We start from the raw sequence: 22,498 nt of genomic DNA on the forward strand, positions 1-22,498 counted from the left end.
GGACAGTCAAGGCGAAGTGGCCGAAGGAGGGCAGTTGGGGTGTGGCTGAGGAGGAGTGGCCAAAAAGGGGTGGCTTGGGGGTGACTAAGGAGAGGTGGCTGAAGAGGGGCGGCAAGGAGAGGAGGCCAAGCGGCAGTTCCTGGCTTACCGAGGTGCGGGCGTCCACCCATGGCGCTGCAACCTTTGGGCTGGTGCCTGCCGTGCTCCAGAACGGCTCCTCCAGTGAGGCCAGACCCCCCACGGGGTCTGGGTCCTGGGGCTCCTGCTTTGACTCCTCGGGCAACTGGTGGGCCAGTCTCCTCAGGCCCCGAGGCCCTGCCGTGCCTGCCAGCCTCTGGGCTGGGGCCCCGCTGTCAGCCGGCACGGCCCTCCGCTTCAGGAACTCCACGGGCGGCGGGCTCCAGTCGCTGGGGAACATGTCTCCGGCGGCCTGCATCTTGGGCTTCTTCGACTTGGGAGCTGGAGCAGAGGAGGGGCTGCAAAGGCGCCGCGAGGGGTGCAGGAGCCCCTGGTGCAGGGGGTGGTCGAGGCAGCTGCCCTTCAGGTTGGGCAAGAGGATGGGCCTGGCGGCGGCTGCCTGAACCCCTGTGGACGGGACAGATTCCTGCAGTGTCCCCACCTGCCTGCCACCATCCCAGCCACGGCGCCACACTGGCTGAGGAGAGGGGTGGCTTGGGATTGCTGTGGGCAGCATGCAAAGGGAGTCCCTCAACTGTGGGTTTTCCACTCCCTCGTGGCCCCAAACCTCAGAAAGGCTCTACCTGCACAGGGGAGCTACACCTACCTTCTCTCCAAGGACGGGCTAGCACAGCCTTCTCGGGCCTGGCCATCTGCACACCACTGGGCATTTTATCCTGGAAGGAACCACCTGTCAGGTGAGGCAAGCCTCCAGAAGAGAGCTAAGTGCTCTAGAGGAGGTCCTGGGCCCCTGGGTGCCCAGGAAGGAACTCTCCCTCCAGCTCCACCCCAAGGACTCAGCACATGTACCACAAAGATCAAGTTGCTGAGGTGAAGGAGGCTTGATCTGACCTCTCATTTCAAGGACATGATGGGCAAGTGTAAAGACATCAACATTTTTTAAACCTGTACGAAATACTGCATAAAACAATATTATACAAACCTATTGTGGTAATCATTTCATGATGTATGTAAGTCAAATCATTATTCTGTACACTTTAGACTTATAAAATGGTATATATCAATTATATATTAATACAATTGTAAAAAAAGAAAAACATTTAAAAAAGAAAAAAGAAATATCATACATATATGTTAATGAACACACAATGTTTAAACATGTAATTTGTGCCAATAAAAACATAAAGAGGGGCTTCCCTGGTGGCGCAGTGGTTGAGAATCTGCCTGCCAATGCAGGGGACACGGGTTCGAGCCCTGGTCTGGGAAGATCCCACATGCCGCGGAGCAACTAGGCCCGTGAGCCACAACTACTGAGCCTGCGCGTCTGCAGCCTGTGCTCCACAACAAGAGAGGCTGCGATAGTGAGAGGCCCACGCACCGCAATGAAGAGTGGCCCCCACTTGCCGCAACTAGAGAAAGCCCTTGCACAGAAACGAAGATCCAACACAGCCATAAATAAATAAATAAATAAATAAATAAAAAGGACTAGAGTATGGAAAACTCCAAATCTTAAAAAAAAAAAATAAAAATAAAAATAAAGAGAAGGGATGGAGTTGTATAGGAGCAGAGTTTTTGTATACTATTGAAGCTAGGCTGGTATTAATTCAAACAAGTCTGTAATAAATTTAAGATATAAATTATAATCTCCAGTGTCACTACTAACAAAATAACTTTAAAATATACAGAAAAGGAAATGAGGAGGGAATCAAAATCACACATTAAAAAAAATCAGTTAAACACAAAATTAATTCAAACAAGTTTGTAATAAATTTAAGACATAAATTATAATCTCCAGTGTCACTACTAACAAAATAACTTCAAAATATACAGAAAAGGAAATGAGGAGGGGATCAAAATCACACACTACAAAAAATCAGTTAAACAAAAAAGAAGGCAGTAATGGACGAACTGAGAAACAAAAAAAGATGTAAGATACATAAGAAACAAATAGTAAAATGGCAGAAATTCTTTCTTATCAGTAATTAGTTTAAACATAAATGGAGTTAATTCTCAAATCAAAAGGGAGATAACTGGCAAAATGGACTAAAAAAACATGATCCAACTATATGCCGTCTACAAGAGATTCACTTTACATCTAAAGATACAAATAGATTGAAAGTGAAAGGATGAAAAAGATACTCCATGTAAATAGAAACCCAAAGAGACCTGGAGTAGCTATATTAGCATCAGAAAAAATAGATGTTAAGTCAAAAATTACTATGAGACAAAGCAAGCCATTATACATTGATATAAGGGTCAGTCATCAAGAATATATAACAATTATAAACATATATGCACCTAAAAACAGAGCTCCAAACTATGTGACGCAAAATGACAGAGCCGAAGGGAGAAATAATTATAAAATAATAGCTGAAGGCTTCAATATCCTACTTTCAACAATGAAATTATATGGAAGATCAAAAGAAAATAGAGGACTTGAGCAACACTATAAACCAACTAAACATAACCAGACATACACAGAACCCTTCACCCTGCAACAGCACAATATGCATTCTTTGCAAATACACGTAGAATTTCTTCAGGATAAATTATATGTTAGGCCAGAAAACAAGTCTCAATAAATTTTAAAATACTGAATTCATATAAAGTATCTTTCCCTATCACAATAGAAACTAGAAATAAATGACAGAAGGAATTTCACAAATACATAGAAATAAAACAAACTCTTAAACTATATATATATATATATTTACCAAAGGAATAAAACTGAGTTCCAGAAATAAACACATACATCTATGGTCAACTGATTTTCAATAAAGATGCCAAGAACATTCAATGGAGAAAGAAGAGTCTTTTCAACAAATGGTGCTAGGCAACTGGACATCCACATGCAAAAGAATGACACTGGACCCTTGTCTCACCAGACACTATACACAATAATTAATTCAAAATAGATGAAAAACCTAAACAGAAGCACTAAAACCGTATGACTCAGAGGAAAACATAGGGGTAAATCTTCATGGCTTCAGATTTGGCAATGGTTTCTTAAGATATGACACCAACAGCACAGGCAAAGAAAGAAAAAATAGATAAACAGGATTTCATCAAAATTTAAAATTTTGCACTTCAAAGGATATTGTCAAGAAAATAAAAGGACAACCTACAGAATGTGACAAAATATTTGCAAATCATTTATTTGATTAGGGTCTAGGATCCAGAATATACCAAGAACTCTTACAACTTAGCAACAAAAAGGTAAAAAATCCAATTAAAAAATAAGCAAAAGACTTGAATAGGCATTTTCAAAAGAGGATACACAAAGGGCCAACCAGCACATGAGAAGATGCTCAATGTTAACAGTCACTTTATTAGGGAAGTGCGAATCACAACCACAATGAAATGCTACTTCACACCCACCAGGATGTCTATCATCAAAAACAAAAACAACAACAAAAAATAACTAGTGTTGGTGAGGACTGGAGAAATTGGAACCCTCATACATTGCTGTTGTGAACGTAAAATGATACAGCCACTGTGGAAGACGGGTTGGCAGTTCCTCAGTTAGTTAACGATAGAATTACCATATGAATTACCAAATGACGCAGGAATTCCACTCCTAAGTATATACTCGAAAGAAGTGAAAATAGGTTCTCAGACAAATCCTTGCACATGAATGTTCCCAGTAGCACTCCTCACATAGCCAAAAGGTGGAAATAATGCAAATGTTTATCAACTACTGAATGGATAAACAAAATGTGGTATATCCACACAATGGAATATTATTGAGCCACAACAAGGAATGAAGCACTGATACACGCTATAACAATGGATAAACCTCAAAAACGTTATGCTAAGTGAAAGAAACCAGACACAAAAGAATCATATATATAGTTCTCTATATATGAAATGCCCAGAGTAGGCAAATCCACAGAGACAGAAAGTAGACTAGTGGTTGCCAGGTGCTGTGGGAGGTGGGGGGAGGGGAGGAGGAATGAGGAGTGACTGCTTAATGCGTAAGCTTTCCTCTTTGGATGATGAAAATGCTCTAGAACTAGACAGCGCTAACGCTTGCACAACACCGTGAATGTACCAAATGCCACTGTATTATACACTTTAAAATGCTGTAAGTCTTATGTATATTTTACCACAATAAAAGATAAATAAATATATAAATTATACATGGGGGAAAAGTGTATGCAAAATAATGTCAAGTAAGTAGAGGTCAACACAACTTGGTAGAAATCATGAATTAAAAAGAAAAAAAATAGAACTTCCCTGGTGGCACAGTGGTTAAGAATCCCCCTGCCAATGCAGGGGACACAGGTTCGAGCCCTGGTCTGGGAAGATTCCCACATGCGGGAAGATCCCACATGCCACGGAGCAACTAAGCCCGTGCACCACAACTACTGAGCCTGCACTCTAGAGCCCGCGAGCCACAACTACTGACCCCACGTGCCACAACTACTGAAGCCCGTGAGCCTAGAGCCCGTGCTCTGCAACAAGAGAAGCCACCGCAATGAGAAGCCTGCGCACCACAAAGAAGAGTAGCCCCCACTCGCTGCAACCAGAGAAAGCCCGCGCGCAGCAATGAAGACCCAATGCAGCTAAAAATAAATTAAAAAAAAAAATACTTATAAAAAAAAGAAATATGAAATAACCATATTAAGTGAAGGAGTTATGGTTGTAATTTTTGCAAAATTGTTTAAATAATAAAATGTTCTAAATTTGTGCCTATCTAAGCACTGGAGGGCAGCATCAGAAGCCTTTAGGGGACCAGTGAGATAGGATGGCACTAAAAATCATCCTGTCCTGGTTCTGACATCCTGCCCTCCTTTGGGCCTTCAGGAGGTGTTGCCCAGGATTGCCCATCCTCCCACTTGCCAGTGGGATTTTTTTCTAGTTTTTCTGCCTTAAAAAATAATCACTCTTCCTTCCAGTCCTTCCTGAAAATTGCTTCTGATTCAACCTTCCTAAGCATCAACTCAATCGTGTAACCTCCTCTGCTCAGAAGCCATTGCTGGGCAAAGGCACACACGTGAGGCATCTTTAGGTGATGAAAATATTCTCTCTCTTGACTGCGGTGGTGGTGGTGGTTCCTCAAAAACTACATACCATTGTCAAAGCTCACTGACCTGCACATCTAGAAAGGGTAAATTTTACTGGATGTAAATTATACCTCCATAAACCTAACTTAACAAATAACACCAGCTTCCACTTAGCAAATATTGAAACTTTTCAACGTATAAAATTATTTCCACATTAGAAATCATCTGGAGGAAAACACAACATACAAATTCTGTTAAATGAAATGAAAATGCTTCTGGGATAATCTAAGCCATCTCTGTATATAAAGTGTCCACTGTTGGCCTTCCCAGTTCTGCCCTCAATGGGGACCCTGGCAAGTGCTAAGAAATCACTGAACTTCCCCTTGTAAAGGAGAAGTGGGAGCAGCGGGGGTTCAAGTCTTGATAGGAGCCCCCCGGTGGCATTTTTTCCTCCCGCTGTGGGGTGGTACTTGGGCCATGCTGTGCCTTCTACCTAGCAGGCCCCGTTGGCCCTGGGGAAACAAGAAGGACCAGGGTGGGGCCCAGTGGAAAGGGAGCCAGAATGGAGGCTCCAGGATGAGCCAAGCAGAGGATACAGTCTGGGAGGTAGGAGAGCAGTTGTCCATCAGGCCCGCAGGACAGGAGAGCAGACAGGGTGTCAGGGTGAAGGAGCATCAAGGTGCATGTATTAGTCAGCTTGGGCTACTGTGACAAGTATCACAGACTGGGGGCCTCAAATAAAAGACATTTATTTCACAATTCTGTCAAAGATCAAGGTGTCAGCAGGGTTGGTTTCTTCTTAACCTGTCTCCTTGGCTTGCACATGGCTCTCTCCTCCCTGTGTCATCCACATGGTTTCTCCTCTGTATGCCTGTGTCCTAAGCTCCTCTTCTTCTAAGAACCCCAGTCATATTGGATTAGGGCCCACTCTCAATGACCTCATTTAACCTTAATGACCTCTTTAAAGACCTTATCTCCAAATACAGTTACATTGTGAGGTGCTGGGGGTTAGGACTTCAACATATGAATTTTAGGGCATCACAATTTAGCCCATTATTATGTGCATTTGGCAGCACATTATTATGTGCATTTGAGCTCTGTGGAAGGTGGAAGCTGGTAGTAGAGGCCTCTAAAAATGCTGAAAATTCTTGATGTGTATCAGAAAGGATGATACCGAAAGTCCCAGGTCTTTCCCACGTTCTTGATTCGGACGTCATTTTACTGCCAATATGGCCATGACATCAGCATGATCACAGTGGACAACCCAGACATCAGCTCAGGCAAACAAAAATTGTGAGCAATCTTCTATCTGAACTCTCAATGGTTTAATATGTGAGATGACAGGTAAACACCAGCAAAAAAAAAAAAAAAACCTCTTATAGCCAGAATATCTGAAAAGCTGTTTGGTCCACAAATAACAATGCATCTGGTGGAAAATGTCTCCATTCCTGAGAAAACTGGGGACTAAGACCCAGATCCCCCCAGCAGTGCTCGCAGAGGATGAGACATATGTGGAGCGAAGGTCTAAGCATGCTGATGACACCTCCAGCTTTTTCATGGAAGCATTTTAACAGACAAACTGCAAAGTTGGTCAGGAGTAAAATTTCAAAATTCTGCAAAAGTCAAAGAGCAATAAAATATTCCCTTTGCTTACTGGTAATACACAGAAAAGGGCTTTGGAAAAGAGCCTGGAAGTTCCCCAAATGATTAAACACAGAGGTACCATATGACCCAAAAAAAGCAACCCTAGGTATGTACACGAGAGAAATGAAAACATTTGTCCACACAACATCTTGCACACGAATGTCCACAGCAGCATTATTCACAACAGCCAAAAAGTGGAAACAACCAAAGTGTCCATCAGTCATTGAGTGGATAAACAAAACGTGCAATATCCATATCATGGATATTGTTAGCCATAAAAAGGAATGAAGTACTGAGATGTGCTATGACATGGATGAACCTCAAAAACATTATACCAAGCAAAGAAGCCAGACTCATAAGAGCACATATTGCGGGTTCCATTTATATGAAGTGTCCAGAATAGCCAAGCCATAGAGACACAAAGCAGATTCATAGTTGCTTAGGGCTGAGAGAGAGGAGGGAAGTCGGGGTGAGAGCTCAGGGATGCTGGGTTTCTTTTGGGGTGATGAAAGCTTCTAAAATTGACTTTGGCGATGGCTGCACAGCTCTATGAACTATACTCTTTAAATGGGTGAGTTGTGTGGTATGTGAATTTTATCTCAATAAAACCTCTTTTAAAAAGAAAGTAAGTACAAGGAGAGTAAAACTAAAGGTCACCGCTGTCGATGAAGTTGAAGATTCTGAGAGGGCAGAGGACTTCAGTAACAGGAAGCTGGGAAACAAGGTCAAAGCTGTTCACACTGTAGATGCTGATCAAGAAGCAAGAAGGAAAAGAAAACCAAAGAATAAAAAGTATCACTAAAATCTTCAAGAAATATTCTATGTGAATGACAACGCCTTCTGGGAATTTTGGGGGCGATTACAGCTACTCTTTTTAAAAACACTTTTATTTGAGGTTCTTAGTGCAAAGCTGAGTCTAGAACATTTGCCTAAACCAAGCAAATGCTTTGGTGAGCAGAAGTCCACGGAGATGATAAAATATAAAAAGAATCAGAAACCGCTGATATAATGAGACCAAATCCATGCAGAAAAAGCTGCGTGCAACGGGGTGGGAGGGGTGAGGGGGTGGGAGGAGAGGCTATGTTCTCCTTTTTAAATCGGTTTCTTTTCTGAGCACAAGTGCTTTCTGTGTCTTCCTAACAATGCGGAGCCCACTACGTTTAGGAAAAACAGCACAGCCTTTGTTCCAGTCCAGAGTCGATGGCTTTTGCTGTTCCAATTTCAAGATCACGACAAGCGGCACGCTCTGGTCCCTGACAGCTCAGCAGTTCAGGGCTCAGATGGAGCGCAGGGCGCAGGGCGGGAGCATGGTGAGGCGGGCTAGAGGGGTGGCTGTCCTTGCTGAGTGAGGAAGCTGCACAGTCTCTCAGCCCCTCCTCTGCACCCTCATCACCACACTGGGGAGTCCCAGCTCTCCCTGCGTCACCTGAGTGCACAGACGGAGTCTTATCTCCCTACCCCAGGGCCTAGCCCAGAAGGAAGCTCCGAAAACTAGTCGATGCTATTGTACACTTACATGTCGGCTTGGGCTGCCTTAACAAAATACCATAGGCTGGGGGGTGCTTAAACCACAGGTTTGTTTCTCACAGCTCTGAAGGCTGGAAGTCCCAGATCCAGGTGCTGGCTGGTAGGTTATATTCTGAGGCCTTTTCTTGTGCCTCACGGGAGGCTGCCATCTCTCTCGATCTTTCTTTTGTGCACTCACAGGATGGGGGTGGGTAGAAAGCAAGCCTGTGTGTGCGCTCTGGTCTCTTCCTCTTCTAAGGATGTTAATCCCGGCATGGGCCCCACCCTCACGACCTAACCTAACCTTAATTACCTCCCAAGGCCCCATCTCCAAATACCATCACATTGAGGGTAAGGGATTCAACGCAAGAATCTGTGGGGGAGACACAGTTCAGACCATTGTGACGTGCAATATACCAAACATCACTACACCAGGTACAAATCAAATTAATCAACTTTAAAGGACAATATACATGCAGAAAAGGGGACCAGGGTAAGAATACAGCTTGATGAATTTTCACCAAGTGAACACACCCAGGCAACCATGACCTAAGTCCAAAAAATAGCATATACCAGCACCCCAGAGCCCTCCTCACACTCCTTCCCAGTCAGGACCCCTACCCTCTGCTCAAAAGGTAAGACTTAATACCATAGATTCGTTTCACCTGTTTTTTGAATAATGCGTAAATGAATCACACAGTGCGGATTCTTCTGTGTCTGGCTTCTTTGTTCAGTGTCATGTTTGTGCATGTTCACTTTCATTGCTCTGTAGTGTTCTCTTGTACGAATACAGGCTCAGCTCTTCTACTATTGATGGATATCTTTGTTGCTTCCAGTTTCTGACTATGAATAATGCTTCCATGAACATTGTTATACTTGCCTTTTGTACACACACAGCCACGTACCCACACACCCAGTCACATGCATTTCTGTTGGGAACGCACCTAGGGGTCGAATTGGTGAGTCACGAAATAGTTATGTCCATTTGTGGTAGCAAAGGCCAAACGATTTCAAAGTGGTAGAATGAATTTACCCTCCTATCAGCCATTTATCAGTTCCCCTCATTCTACCCTTGCTAACACTTGAGAATGTCAGTCTTTTCAACGTTTACCATCCTAGGAGGTATGTACTAGTTTCTCATTGCGTTGTTCAATTTGTACTTCCCCAATTATAATGAGATTGAGCAAATTTTCCTATTGCATTGTCCTCCAGATATCTTCTTTTATAAAGTGCCTGTTGTCCATTTTTCTACTGAGTTGTCCTTTTCAAAATTTCTTCATCTGGAGGCATTCTTCATATATTCTCAAGGCGAACCCTCTGTCAGTTGTATGTGCTGCAAATATTTTCTCCCACTAGATGGCTTGTCTTTTCACTCTCTTAATGGTGTGTTTAAAAGAAGTTTGTAAGTTTAATGTAGACTAATTTATCAACAGTGTCTTCTATAATTAGCACATTCTGCATCCTGCTTAAGAAGTTTTCCCCTATCTCAAAGTCACAAACATATCCTCATATGTCAACTTGTAGAATTTCTGGTATTTACAATTCATATTTGGATCTATAATCCACACAAGATACATTTAAATTGTTATTGGTGTATAACTTAGATAAGGTGCACAAATCTTAAGTATTGAGCTTGATGAATTTATATACATATATGTAACTACCACCCAGATCAAAATATTGAACATTTCTCACACCCTAGAAGGATCTCTCATACCTCCTTCAGTCAATAACCCCAAAGATAACAATACGTTGCCTCTATGCCTCTATCACCATCAATTATTTTGCCTGTTTTGGAACTTTAGATACACAGAATCATACATTTTGTACTCTTCTGCGTCTGATTATATTTTGCTCAACATTAATGTTGATTAACATTGAGATTCATCCATGTTGTTGCATGTTGCAGCTGTTCATTCATTTTCATTATTGTATAGTATTCCATCATATAAATACATCACAACTTCTTTTTTTAATATTTATTTATTTATTTATTATTTATCTTGGCGGCACCGGGTGTTAGTTGCGGCACATGGGATCTTCGTTGTGGCATGTGGGCTTCTTAGTTGCGGCAGGCAGACTCTTAGTTGCAGCATGCATGCGGGATCTAGTTCCCTGACCAGGGATCAAACCTGCGCCCCCCTGCATTGGGAGTGCAGAGTCTTACCCACTGGACCATCAGGGAAGTCCCCATCACAACTTCTTTACCCACTCTCCTTTTGATAGATGATTGGGTTGTTTCTTATTTCAAGGTATTATGAATAATAAAGTTGCTATGAATATTCTTGTACATGCTTTTGAAGGACATAAACACTTTGATGCTACCACACTATGAAAAACATTTAGATTTGTCAAGCTCTCCCTGCCAAAAACATACAGCATATTTTATCTATAATACATCTATAGTTCCCACATCTATAATTCTTTTTGGAAAGAACTGTGAAAACCAGTCTTCTCTATTTTTTATTTTGAAATAATTTCAGACTTACCAAACATTACAAAAATAACACAAAGAATTCCACATGCCCTTCATCCAAATTTCTCAAATGTTAACATTTCATTATACTTGCTTTATCATTACCTCTCTCTAATATGTATGTGCATGTGTGTGTGTGTGTGTGTGTAAATATGTGATCTTGACACTGTTGAAGAGTATTGGCTAGTTACTTGGTAGATTCTATACATTTGGGTTTGTGTGATGTTTCCTCACAATTGGGTTCAGGTTATATGTTTTGGGCAGGAACATACAGATGTGATGCTGAGTCCTTCTCAGAGCCTCATATTCGAAGGCACAGATGTCAATTTGTCCCATTACTGACGTTGCTAACTTTCATCACTTGGCGAAGGTGGTATCTGCCAGGTTTCTCCACCATAATACTACAATTTTCCCTTTGTAATTAATTAACATCTTATGGGAAGATGCTTTGAGACCATGTAAACATCCTGTTTCTCATCATACTTTCATTTCCTAGTTTTAGCATCCACTGATGATTCTTGCCTGAAACAATTTTTATGGGAATGGTTGAAAACTAGTTTTTGTTTTTAATAACTTCAAATTTTGCAAAAATCTTACAGTAATAACCAGTACTTCTCACAAATCAAATGGAAGCCTGGAAGATCATTAGACTTTTACCACAAAAACATCCCCAGAGTCACCTTCAAAGATTAAAAGAATAAAGCTGGCAAACTGGTGGTGGCACCGGCAGTGGCTGCGTTCTCAGGCAAAGTGTAACCCTCCCCTGAAGGCCTGAGAGGCAGCCAAAGAAGAGAGAGAACAACTCTCCTAAAAGTCTCCGATTCTGTACAAACCACCCGCAGACAATCTTGATGCAGGCTGAGAAAAGACGTTTTGCATGCTCAAAGCATCTCATTCTAGAAGGAGCATATAAGGTCAGCCAGGGCAGGGATGGGGAGCAGGCGTCAAGGCTGGCTGATCCTGAGGTCCCCAGGGTCCAGCTCATGTCTTCTCTGGAGACAAAGCAGAAGGCTAACTTCAGACTGCGTTTCTAGGAGATTCTCACCTCTGTAGCTCTCCCCAGGCTGCGACCTGCTCACCTGTTTAAACACCAAACCCAGCACAGACAACCTGCTGCACCAGCTGGGATCCTGCTATGTTGCAGCTTAACCAGTCAGGCTCCCTGGGAGCAATGTCACCAAGTGAGCTGACACAGAAACACGTTCTAATTTATAAGAGGACTAAGTCCCAAAAGCTCATTCTGAAAGCCAAGAGTTAGAAATAAGAGAGATGGGGGCTAGAGAGAAAGTCTCCAGGTTAGCTCACAAAACCAGTAACTCACGAAGCAGTTGCAGGGAGGATTGAGGGCCGTGAACGGAACCTTGACCCAGAACACGATTCCTACGAGATGAAGACTGACCTAGGCACCAGGAAGACAACTTGCCCCAACTTGTCCAGTACAGTTCTGCTCAGCAAAACCCAATTTAGCATCTCTGATGTGTCAGGCCTTGTGCTGAGCCCTGGGATACCAAGGAAGGGGAAGATAGGGCCTCTGCCCTTGAACTTGCAGCAGTGGGAGGTGTCTGCTAAGAGACAGACCCGGGGTCACCAAGACTCCAGTGGATGATGGAGCCTGGGCCCCACTGTACCAAAAGGTGTGTTCAGATCGGCTGGTCATGAGCAGGCTTATGGGCTAGGGCTGCCGTAAAGCACGTGTCCCTCAAAGGTATTGCTCTGCCAGTGGTTATACAGCAGTCCAATTTTCCCTGCAAAGGAGACACATCCACCAGCTGTTTCTTCCCTCTCCAACCCACAAAGTAATACATTTTTCTTACTTGTACCTGTTGTTCTTGGCTTTTACCCACCCTCTCCCTCGAATTCCTTGAAAACATTAGCATTTTCAAAGAAGAAGAAATGAACCACAGTAGAAGAACACAGTCTGATAACAGGTCATCTTTTCTGCCTGAGTCTCCAACTCTGAAACCTGCAATTCATCAGAGCTAAGATTTTAAGAGCACTGTGACTTTCTGTGCAACTAAGACAAAAAGCTGCCGAATGAACGACGGCACAAAGGAAGACACCATCCACTGTGGGACCCAGCTCAACATCGAGCTGTTAAAATGTGAACAAAGATGCATCCTAGAATCAATTAAAAACGATAATTCTGGTTAGTCTGACAGGCTCCGAGCACTGTGTGCTAGGTGTCGAGACGGGAACACAGGAGGGGACAAAAGCGATGATGTCAAGGCCCTGCTGCAGTCAAATGGGGAGACACATTTATTGTCTAAACTTTACTTCTCCTTCCGCTGTCTCCCCCGCAAGCCCGCAACACCCAACCATCCAGGGCCTGTTCCTCCTCAATCTCACTCAGTTCTTTCCACATTAAGGAGACCATCTTAGAGCACGGCTCCCTGGTCCAGCCATGTTCCCACCTCCCCAGTGCAGCCCAGGGACTGGGGCTCCATCCGTCAAACGTACCCCACTGCAGGACCCCAAGTCCTGCAAACCCAAGTCCAAAGCCTTTAATGTTCAGCCTCCGTCCCCAGCCTCTCCCATTCTTCATCACAGTCTCACATTTGATTTCAACACATCACTTCACTTTTTTGTTTTTCTACTTTCCAGGCTACAAGAAAAATAAAATAATCTGTCTTAAAGTGTGACCACCAGGCCAAATAATTATGGACTCCATAGTGCTTTGAGCCTTGGTACATTAAGATCCAAGATTAACTCAGAATATTACAACTATTGTGCTTTTATGAAGACCATTTCTTCAAGATGCCTTATTCCTAACACCATGCTTTATGTCTGTCCCTTTAAACAAATATTTAATAGCTTAGGAATGTTAGTGAGGGCAGAGGCTCTGGTCAGCAAGGACTCAGCTCACAATTTGGAAGATGAAATGAGATGAGTTTTATCCACAAAGAAAAGCCAAACAGTCTCCAGTATCATAAACCACACATCCATCAGACTGGGCAGGGGCTGGGAACAGACAGCCTTTCTGGAAAGGAAAACGACAGCGACCCTTTGTGCCCTGGGGAACATGAAAAACAAACGCGCAAACAACAACAACAAACCACCAAATCAATCAAAACACAAACCAATTCCAAATTAGCTTGAAGAAATCTCCACTCCAACAAAGCGAACCATGCCTTGGTGACTGTGCCACCCGGGGAGAGGAGGGCCTGGCCGGTCTTCTTCGGGGCCATCCCTGTGCTCAGATCAGAGTCAAACGCAAATGCACACGTGGAACAAAGAAATCCATGAAAAGTGCAAGACGGGAGGAGAGCTGACCGACACGGGGCTTGGGACCGACCAGAGTCCCAGGGGGGAAGTTACTGTGTGGCCACCATGCGCCTCTCGAGGATCTTCAGCCTCAGTTTCCTCACCTGTAAAACGGAGCTGGCCAGCCTACCCCCTGAGTTTCGGGAGGAGGCCGGCACAGGCAGCCCTCGCCACTAAGGGCGGACAGGGCAGGGCTCAGGAGGCCCGGGAAGGTGGCAGGGGACAGGGCCGGCTAGCGGGGAAAGGGAGCGGGCACAGGCCTCCAGGATGGTGGGGGTGGAGGACGGGGGACTGGCGGGCCGGCCGGGGACAGGCGCGGGTCCCTACCTCCTGGACCGCGGGGGCCCGTCCGCGCCTCATGGTCGACCTCAGCAGGCCACTGACCTCTAGTAACAGCTTCCGGGACCGCTGCTCCCTGCCCGCCCAGCCTCCGGGCCGCATGCGCAGCTCCGTCCACGTGCGCACCACGTGCGCGCCCCCGCGAGGGTGCAGGCGGCCTTGCAGGCGCGCTCCCCGCCCCAGCCCTGGCTGCAGCCAGCAACGGTTTGCGTCCCCACGCTGACCCTCAGTAAATTCAGTAAATCGCTGAATCCTCATCTGGGCACGATGGTGTCCATTTTACAGATGAGGACACCAAGGCCCCGGGGGAAAGGGCCACTTGCCAAAGGCACACGGACAGAAGGGGGCAGTGTCAAGATTCGATTCCAGACCTGGTCAGGGAATTAAAATCCCGCAAGCCGCACACCACAACACCCCGCAAAATAAATAAATAAATAAAATTTAAAAATTTAAAAAACAAAACAGTATAGCTGTCTTTTATGGAGACAACTGGGTTTTGTTGAATACTTACTACATGCTGGACTCCATGCTAGGTACTTGGATAAGGAGAGGAACAAGATGAATGTGGTCCAGCAGGTCCTGCCCCGGGGGAGCTCATACTCTAGTGGGAGAGAAAGGTGGATACACAGCCACTCTCTCAGCATCAAAGGCAACACAGCCATTTCCCATATGTTGCCTCATTTGACCCTCACAACTACCCTGTGAAGTGGACCTTTCTTTCTTTTTTTTTTGTGCTTGATTTCTAAAAATTGAGGTATAAGTCATCCTTTTAAAGTGTACAATTCAGTGGTTTCTAGTATATGCACTAGGTTTGGCAATCATTATCACTAATTCCAGAACATTCTCAAAAGAAAAATCAGTACCCATTAGCAATCACTCCCATTCCCCTTTTCCCCCAGCTCCTGGCAACCACTAATCTACTTTCTGTCTCTATGAATTTGCCTATTCTGGACATTTCCTATTTGTGGAAAAAACTATTCTTTCCCCCATTGTCCTTGCACCCTTGTTGAAAATCAATTGACCATTAATGTGTAGGGTTATTTCTGGACTGAGGTTACAGGTTACCATTTTACAGAGGTTCAGAGAGATTAAGCTACTTGGCCAAGGTCACAGAGCTAATAAAGAAGACACTGGATTCAAACCCAGCTCCTTAGATTTGTCTAAAATGCTATGAGAAAACACAATGGGGGAACAAAGAACTCTCCACCCTGGGAGGCAGGTGTCAGGACTGGTCCTAAAATCCCTAAAGGGAAAAAGCAGAGAGGCCTTTGGTAAAACAGCAAAGAATAAGTTGTGGTTGGAAAGCCAAGGGCAAGGGCAGCAGAGGCAGGATTTAAAGACTTGTCAGTGTATTTGGCCTTCATTCTCTAGGAGAGGGGGAGTCACAGAAGGTTTGTAAGCAGGAAAGAGGTGGAGGACGCTTGGAGGGGAAAGATGGTGAGTTTGGATAACTTGATTCTGCAGTCCCTAAAGAACCACGAGGTGCAGACGGGGTTGGGCAGCTTAGTTGGAGAGAGTGGGCTGGGAGTGGGAAGAGGGCTCTGGTGGGGCTTGAGTGAAGGAAATGGCAGCTGAGATCCAGCCTCCAGCAGAGGGAGAAGACCCAAGAAGAGAGGCTGAAAGGCAAGGTCGATGAAGTTTAGTTTGGGGGAGGCAAGGAGGAGGCGGTTAACATTGGGAAGGTATCTAAGAAAACGAGGTTGTAAAAGGAGTCTGGGGATTGGCAAATAGGAGGACAGAATTTCAGGGCACAGTGTGGTCAGAAGGCCGGCTGGGTGAGACCACGTGTAAGTGGTTGCTGAAGATGTAGACTCAGGGAGGGAGCAACTCTTGCAAGAAGTCTGGAACGAGAAGACAGATTGAGGACAGAGAGGTGCTGTGCGGAGGAAAGACTCATGTCTCAGCATGCTTGAAGGCCAAGAGAAGGTGCCTGATGCAGGGAGAGGAGGAAGAGCCCGGCAGGTGAAGGAGCAGCCCTGGGGAGGGGCGACCCAGTTCCTCCAAGACCAGAGAGAAGGAAGGAAGGGAGGGGAAGAGGAGGGTCAAAGAGGAAGAGGAGGGAAGGGAGGCTGAGTAAAATACAAGTGGGTAGGGCTAGGGCTTAGGAACAGTGAGCAAGGGCTTCCCTGGTGGTGCAGTGGTTAAGAATCCGCCTGCCAATGCAGGGGACACGGGTTCGAGCCCCAGTCCGGGAAGATCCCACATGCCACGGAGCAACTAAGCCTGTGCGCCACAACTACTGAGCCTGCCCTCTAGAGCCTGCGAGCCACAACTACTGAGCGCACATGCCACAACTACTGAAGCCCGCGTGCCTAGAGCACCGTGCTCCACGGCAAAAGAAGCCATGGCAATGAGAAGCCTGCGCGCCGCAACTAGAGAAAGCCCGTGCGCAGCAACAAAGACCCAACACAGCCAAAAATAAATAAATAAAAAGAAAGAAAGAAAGAACAGTGAGCAAAAGAACTGCCAAGCTCCCAATAACAATGGCTCAGCCAAGGGCAACAGTCACGAGCCTGTCATAGTGTGTGACGGTCTCCAGCAGTGCTAGCCACCTTGGAAGCAGGAAAGCAGAAAAAACATGGTTGGGTAAACTTAGTGTTGAGATCAGTGGGCAAGGGAGCAAGGAGCTGAAAATGTCGGTGACAGTGTGGTTGAGCCATCTGAGCAGGGATTGTCCCAGGCGGAGAATCATGCTGGTCACTCCCTGCCTGGTCCCCCAGGTCCACCCTCCACCCCTCTCCCCGCTTTCTCTGCTTGGGGGGCACTAACCTCCATGGCCCACATCCAGGGACTCCCTTGCCCTCTGGTTGCCAGCCAGGCAGAGAGGAGGGTGGGAGGAGAGAGAGGTTGGGGAAGCAGGGGCCCTCCCCGCCCCTGCCAGGCTCTGGCCCCGGCACAGCGCCTCCTGCTGCTACAGTGGTCACCAAGTGCCAACACCACCTGGCCCAGGTGGTCAGAGCATCCCACCATGGCCGTCCCTGGTCCTCACCATCCCCTGGGGCTCCCTAAACCCTGTGCACCCTCTGCAAACAGTCCTCTTCTAACCTCTTTCATGCAGTGCAGTGGGGCCCCAACTGACTTGGGAACAACAGATCTTGGCCCAGAGGGAGGGGGAAGGAGGGGGAAGGAGAGGCAAGAAGAGGTGGATGTAGAGGAAGAGAGGAATACTAGGACTTCCCAGGTGGGGCTCAGGTTCCTCCCTGAAAGAATAAACAGAGCTCTACGGGGCTGGGCAGGGGGATCAGTGGGCGAGAGACAGGTCCTGGGAGGAGGAGGAAGGGCGGCAATTCACCTTTCTCCCGTGTGAGGCGTCCTGTACTGCCCCCTGGTTCACCAGACTGCTTTCATTTCACACACACACACACACACACACACACACACTGTAAATAAGAAGCACCCTCGGATCCCTCTGAGCCCCAGCCCCGGCCAGGCCCCATGCTGACACGGCATCAGGTGACCCATTTTGGATTTGCAGCATCTGCACAAAAACATTCAGTTTGTTCTGACCTGGCTTTTCCACCAGAAGGGTCCTGGCCCCCAGCAGCCTGCCAGAGGTTCAGCCCCTGTGTCACATGATCCTCAGCCCCCACTAGGGGGCGCCGGGGCTCCGAGCTGTCCCTGAATGCTGCCGGGTGGGGCCAGGCCTCACGCGGCAACTGTCTCCCTCACCCCTTGTTATAATTAAAAACTGGTCCTACATCTGCTTTTGTAAGAGGTGGGGCCTCTGTGATCCAGTCAGAGCTGCTCTTTCTGGCAACAAAAATGCAGATTAAGTCCTTTTTTTGACCCCATTCCTTCAAGCTTGTGTGAACTTGGCCCAAGTGAAGAACAACCTCCCCCCTTCCAATTTCTCATGATAGATTCAAGGCAGAAGCCACATTTGATTCACTCTTGAATAGTGACCAGCCTTGGCCCATGGAAAGGAATTGATATAACTTCCGTAACATTGAGTCTCTGCAAATCAATTAAACAATCTCCCAAAATAATATGAATAGCCAATTTTAAAAATGTTTATTTCATTTCTGAATAGATAATACATTCACACAGTTAAAACAAGACCCCCAAATGGTATAAGAGGCCTGCAGGGAACAGTCTCTCTCCACCCCGTCCTCAGGGGCCCAGTTCCCTCCCCCACCCAACATGGACACAGAGGTAACTACTTGTACTGGTTTCCTGTGTATCCTTCCAGAGTTCCTTTAGGTAAATACAAGCAACTATGAATGTACTGAATAGACAGTTTTAAAAAAAAATTCATTAATGATATTAATGATTTAAATTTTTTTTATTAAGTATAGTTGCTGTACAATATTTTATGTTACAGGTGTAGAATATAGTGATTCACAATTTTTAAAGGTTATACTCCATTTATAGTTATTATAAAATATTGGCTATAGTCCCCATGTTGTACAATATATCCTTACATGTTATTATATAAAAACATAATAGTTTGTACCTCTTAATCCCCTCCCCCTATCTTGCCCCTCCCTCCTTCCCCCACCCCACTGGTAAGCACTAGTTTGTTCTCTATATCTGTGAGTCTGCTTCTTTTTTGTTATATTCACTAGTTTGTTGTATTTTTTAGATTCCACATGTAAGTGATATCATACAGTCTGTCTGACTTGTTTCACTTAGCATAATGCCCTCCAAGTCCATCCATGTTGCTGCAAGTGGCAAAATTTCCTTCATTTTTATGGCTGAGTCATATTCCGTTGTATGTATGTGTGTGTGTATCTATCTATCTATCTATCTATCTATATATATATCACATCTTCTCTATCCATTCATCTGTTGATGGACACTTAGGCTGCTTCCATATTTTGGCAATTATAAATAATGCTGCTATGAACATTGCGGTGCATGTATCTTTTCAAATTAGTGTTTTTGTTGTTTTCTGATATATACCCAGGAGTGGAATTGCTGGGTCATATGGTAGTTTTGAATAGATAGTTTTGAAGGCAGCATTAACTGAGCGCTTACAATGTGTTAGGCATGGTTCTGAGAACTTCGTGTTAACTCGTTTAGTTCTCAAAACAGCTCCAGAGGTAGGTGGTATGCCCATTTTAAAGAAATGAAACTGAGTCCAGCAGTTCACAGCCGAGGAAATGCAAATAATCAATAAACTTATGAAATGAAGTTCAGCTGCCTTAGAGTTCAGGGAACTTAAATACAGACTCCAACAGCATCTCATTTTCCATCCATCAGTGGGCAGACTTGGCAAAAGGTGGGTAACACTCACATGTGGAGGTGGGAACCGGCACTCATGTGCCCTGCTGGTGGGAGAATGAACTGCTTCAAACTTTTGGGAAAACAGTCTGGCAGAATTTTTTTTTTTAATGACGATGTAGATTTTTAAATTATTAATATTTTGCCGTATTTTCTTCAGAGCTTTCTTTAAAATAAAAAAAGCTTTACAGACACTATCAAAACTCTCTTGACTCTTGGGGACTTCCCTGGCAGTCCAGTGGTTAAGACTCCACTCTTCCATTGCAGGGGGCGCACCACATACCACACGGTGTGGCCACGAAAAAAAAAAAAGCTCTCTTGACCCGGTTGGAAGGCTCATAGATTTGTTCTTATCCTGTACAGAAATTTTTGCACTAATTTTTATATTATATATTGCAATAAAAATTTTTTTTGTTTTTTTGGGCAGAATTTATTGTTATATTTGATGTACGCATCCTTTGACCCTATTCCTCATAAATGAAGACTCCAGAATATAAGGCTATATGTACTGCAGATGTGCATCGCAGCATTGAGAGGCAAAAAACTAGAAACCATCTGAATATTCATCAAGAGGAAAATGGTTGGGTAAATTCATAGGTAGTACTTTCATAGTAGGGAATATTATGCAGCAATTACATAAAATGAGTCAGATCTCTATGTATCGATTTGTGATGCCCACAACATATTTTTAAGTGAAAAAAGAAATTTACTCATGATTTGTATAATAGTGATATATTTTTCTATTTTCTATTCATTTACATTTCTGTATATTTTTAAGAAACATCACAATATGTGTATTTGTTTGAATATGACTGTAGGAGAATGGAGTAGTGATCCTCAATCAGGGGCAATTTTGCCCTCCAGGGGACATATGGTAATGGCTGAAGACATTTTTGGTTGTCACCACTGGGGAGTGCTAATGGCACAGATGCTGAACATCCTACAATGCACACAGGAAAGCACCTCCCCCCCCAACACCCTGCAAGTAATTTTCCAGTCCAAAATGTCAATAGCACTAAACTTGAGAAACCCCGGCATAGAAAAAAGGAAAAAAAAGGATAAACATGAAACTGTCAACAATCAACTTTTTCTTTAAACATACATGTTGTTTGACTTATTACAATGAGTGTTTATTTTGACCACTATAGGAATTATCCTATAAAAGTAAAAAATAATACTCAATAAAAGTTTATTGTTTTGGCAAAGACGATGGAGTAGGAAGGAGTGGGAGGCCGTTCCCCAAGCCAATCTGTTTCTCAAGGAGACATCTGAGGGCAGGGGTGTAAGCGGAGGGTGGTGAGAGCTCGAGGAAGCCAGGGACGGGACCTGTGGGGATGCCCTGGAGCCTGGCCCCGACATTGGAGCTCACCAGCTTGGACTGAATAATCCTAGGGCTTTTGTGAGCTGAACAAAGACCTGCAAAAAACATCCTATGATTAGGCAAGCCTACTGTGAGAGGGAGAAACAAGCCTCAACTCTATTTCCATTTTATAGCCTGGAATAAACCATCTAATGGTCAGGCAGCAGGCAACCATAACACATCAGAACAGAATTTCTCCCTGGTCCGCTGAGAGTTGGGTTAGCAGGTGTTTCTTGGCAAACAGTGCTCAATTATGATGGGAAAATTAAACAGCATTCTCTGCTGCAGTCCTCATCAGTCTTTAACATGCTAGCGTCTTCATCTCCAAAAGGGTGGTTATCAAATGCAGAACTTCCCTATCTTGACCAAGTCGTTTTTACTGAGAGCATAACCGGAGACCAGGAGTCCATGCGATATACTTTGGGAGATACTAATCTAGTCTAATCATAGTTTTACTGATGAGGAAATGGTGGCCAAAACAAAAAGTGACTTGCTGAGTTGGCTGGTGGGGTTCCATCCCAGAACACCTATTTTCCAGACCAATGCTTTTTTTCCCCCCAGCATTAAACATCTAACCATAGGTACAAATCAACTATAGATTCTTGGGGAACATTTCTAGGACTTAAGGGAACCTTTTTCCAATTTAATTTGGAAGGGGTGCAGTGGAGGTAAGGAAGAAGGGAATAACAGCGGAAGCCATTCAAAGCAAAACACACCTTTAAAGAGGATAAAGACATCTTTGGCCTTAGAGATGATTTTTTTTTTTTTCTTGATGGAGGGGCACCCACGAAGACCAGCTGTGCTCATGTGAAGAAATGCTCCACCAGGTCTTTTTGAAAATATAACCCCCACGGGACAGGTGGGAACACCTGGGACTTCAACCCTCCCCAATTGACCTCAAATTGACCTCACTGGGCCAGGAGAAGCCCTACAAAACTGATTCTGTATACTCTCTCCAAAAAATAAATTTACTAAAATTTACTTTATCCTATTATATGCCGGGCCTCTGCAAGGCACTGAGAATTCAAAGGTGAATAGAGCATAATTCCTGCTCTGAATGGGTTTTCTATCCGGTAGGGAAACCGATACTGCATGCAGCCAGACTGTGACAGGGCTATACTGACAATGGGAACTAGGGCCTAGGAGCCCATGGCAGGCAGTGTTTACAAAGCCCACTCTAAGAAATTTGCACATCTTAGCTTGTGAGCAATGGGGGAGCTACGGAAGATGTTTTCAGTTTTAAACGCAGAACTCCGGTCCCAGTACGTTCTGGAACTCCATTTTCCATTATCAACTCCGCTTCCTGCTTCCCCTCCCTTCACCTCTTCTGAGTTAACAGCCTCCCAGTAGCCACCCCTTTACCACATCACCAAGGTCTTTGGTCCTGGGAGGGGCCCACAATCTGGCCCTACCTTCCTCCCCCTCCCCAGCCTCGCCTCAGGTCTGGACCTCATCACCTCAAAGCCACTGTAACAGGAAACTGATGCTAGGACTGCAGGCAGGTCCTGCCCAAGTTCTTGTAAGCTGGGCCACAAGTTTGCAGTG

The 22,498-nt window shown here is 44.8% G+C and overlaps 1 protein-coding gene across 1 annotated transcript in view; it reads right to left on the reverse strand.

Annotated features, from left to right (window-relative positions):
• Positions 1-14,628, reverse strand: part of FAM178B (family with sequence similarity 178 member B) — a 97,429-nt gene extending 82,801 nt beyond the window's left edge. Inside the window, 4 exon segments of the mRNA XM_061210911.1 lie at positions 167-585; positions 785-854; positions 14,162-14,263; positions 14,359-14,628. Coding sequence (XP_061066894.1) covers positions 167-585; positions 785-854; positions 14,162-14,263; positions 14,359-14,628 — 861 coding nt within the window.
• Between the last annotated feature and the right edge of the window lie 7,870 nt (positions 14,629-22,498).

The sequence above is a fragment of the Eubalaena glacialis genome, chromosome 14 (genome assembly GCF_028564815.1).
Source record: "Eubalaena glacialis isolate mEubGla1 chromosome 14, mEubGla1.1.hap2.+ XY, whole genome shotgun sequence".
Classification (NCBI taxonomy): domain Eukaryota; kingdom Metazoa; phylum Chordata; class Mammalia; order Artiodactyla; family Balaenidae; genus Eubalaena; species Eubalaena glacialis.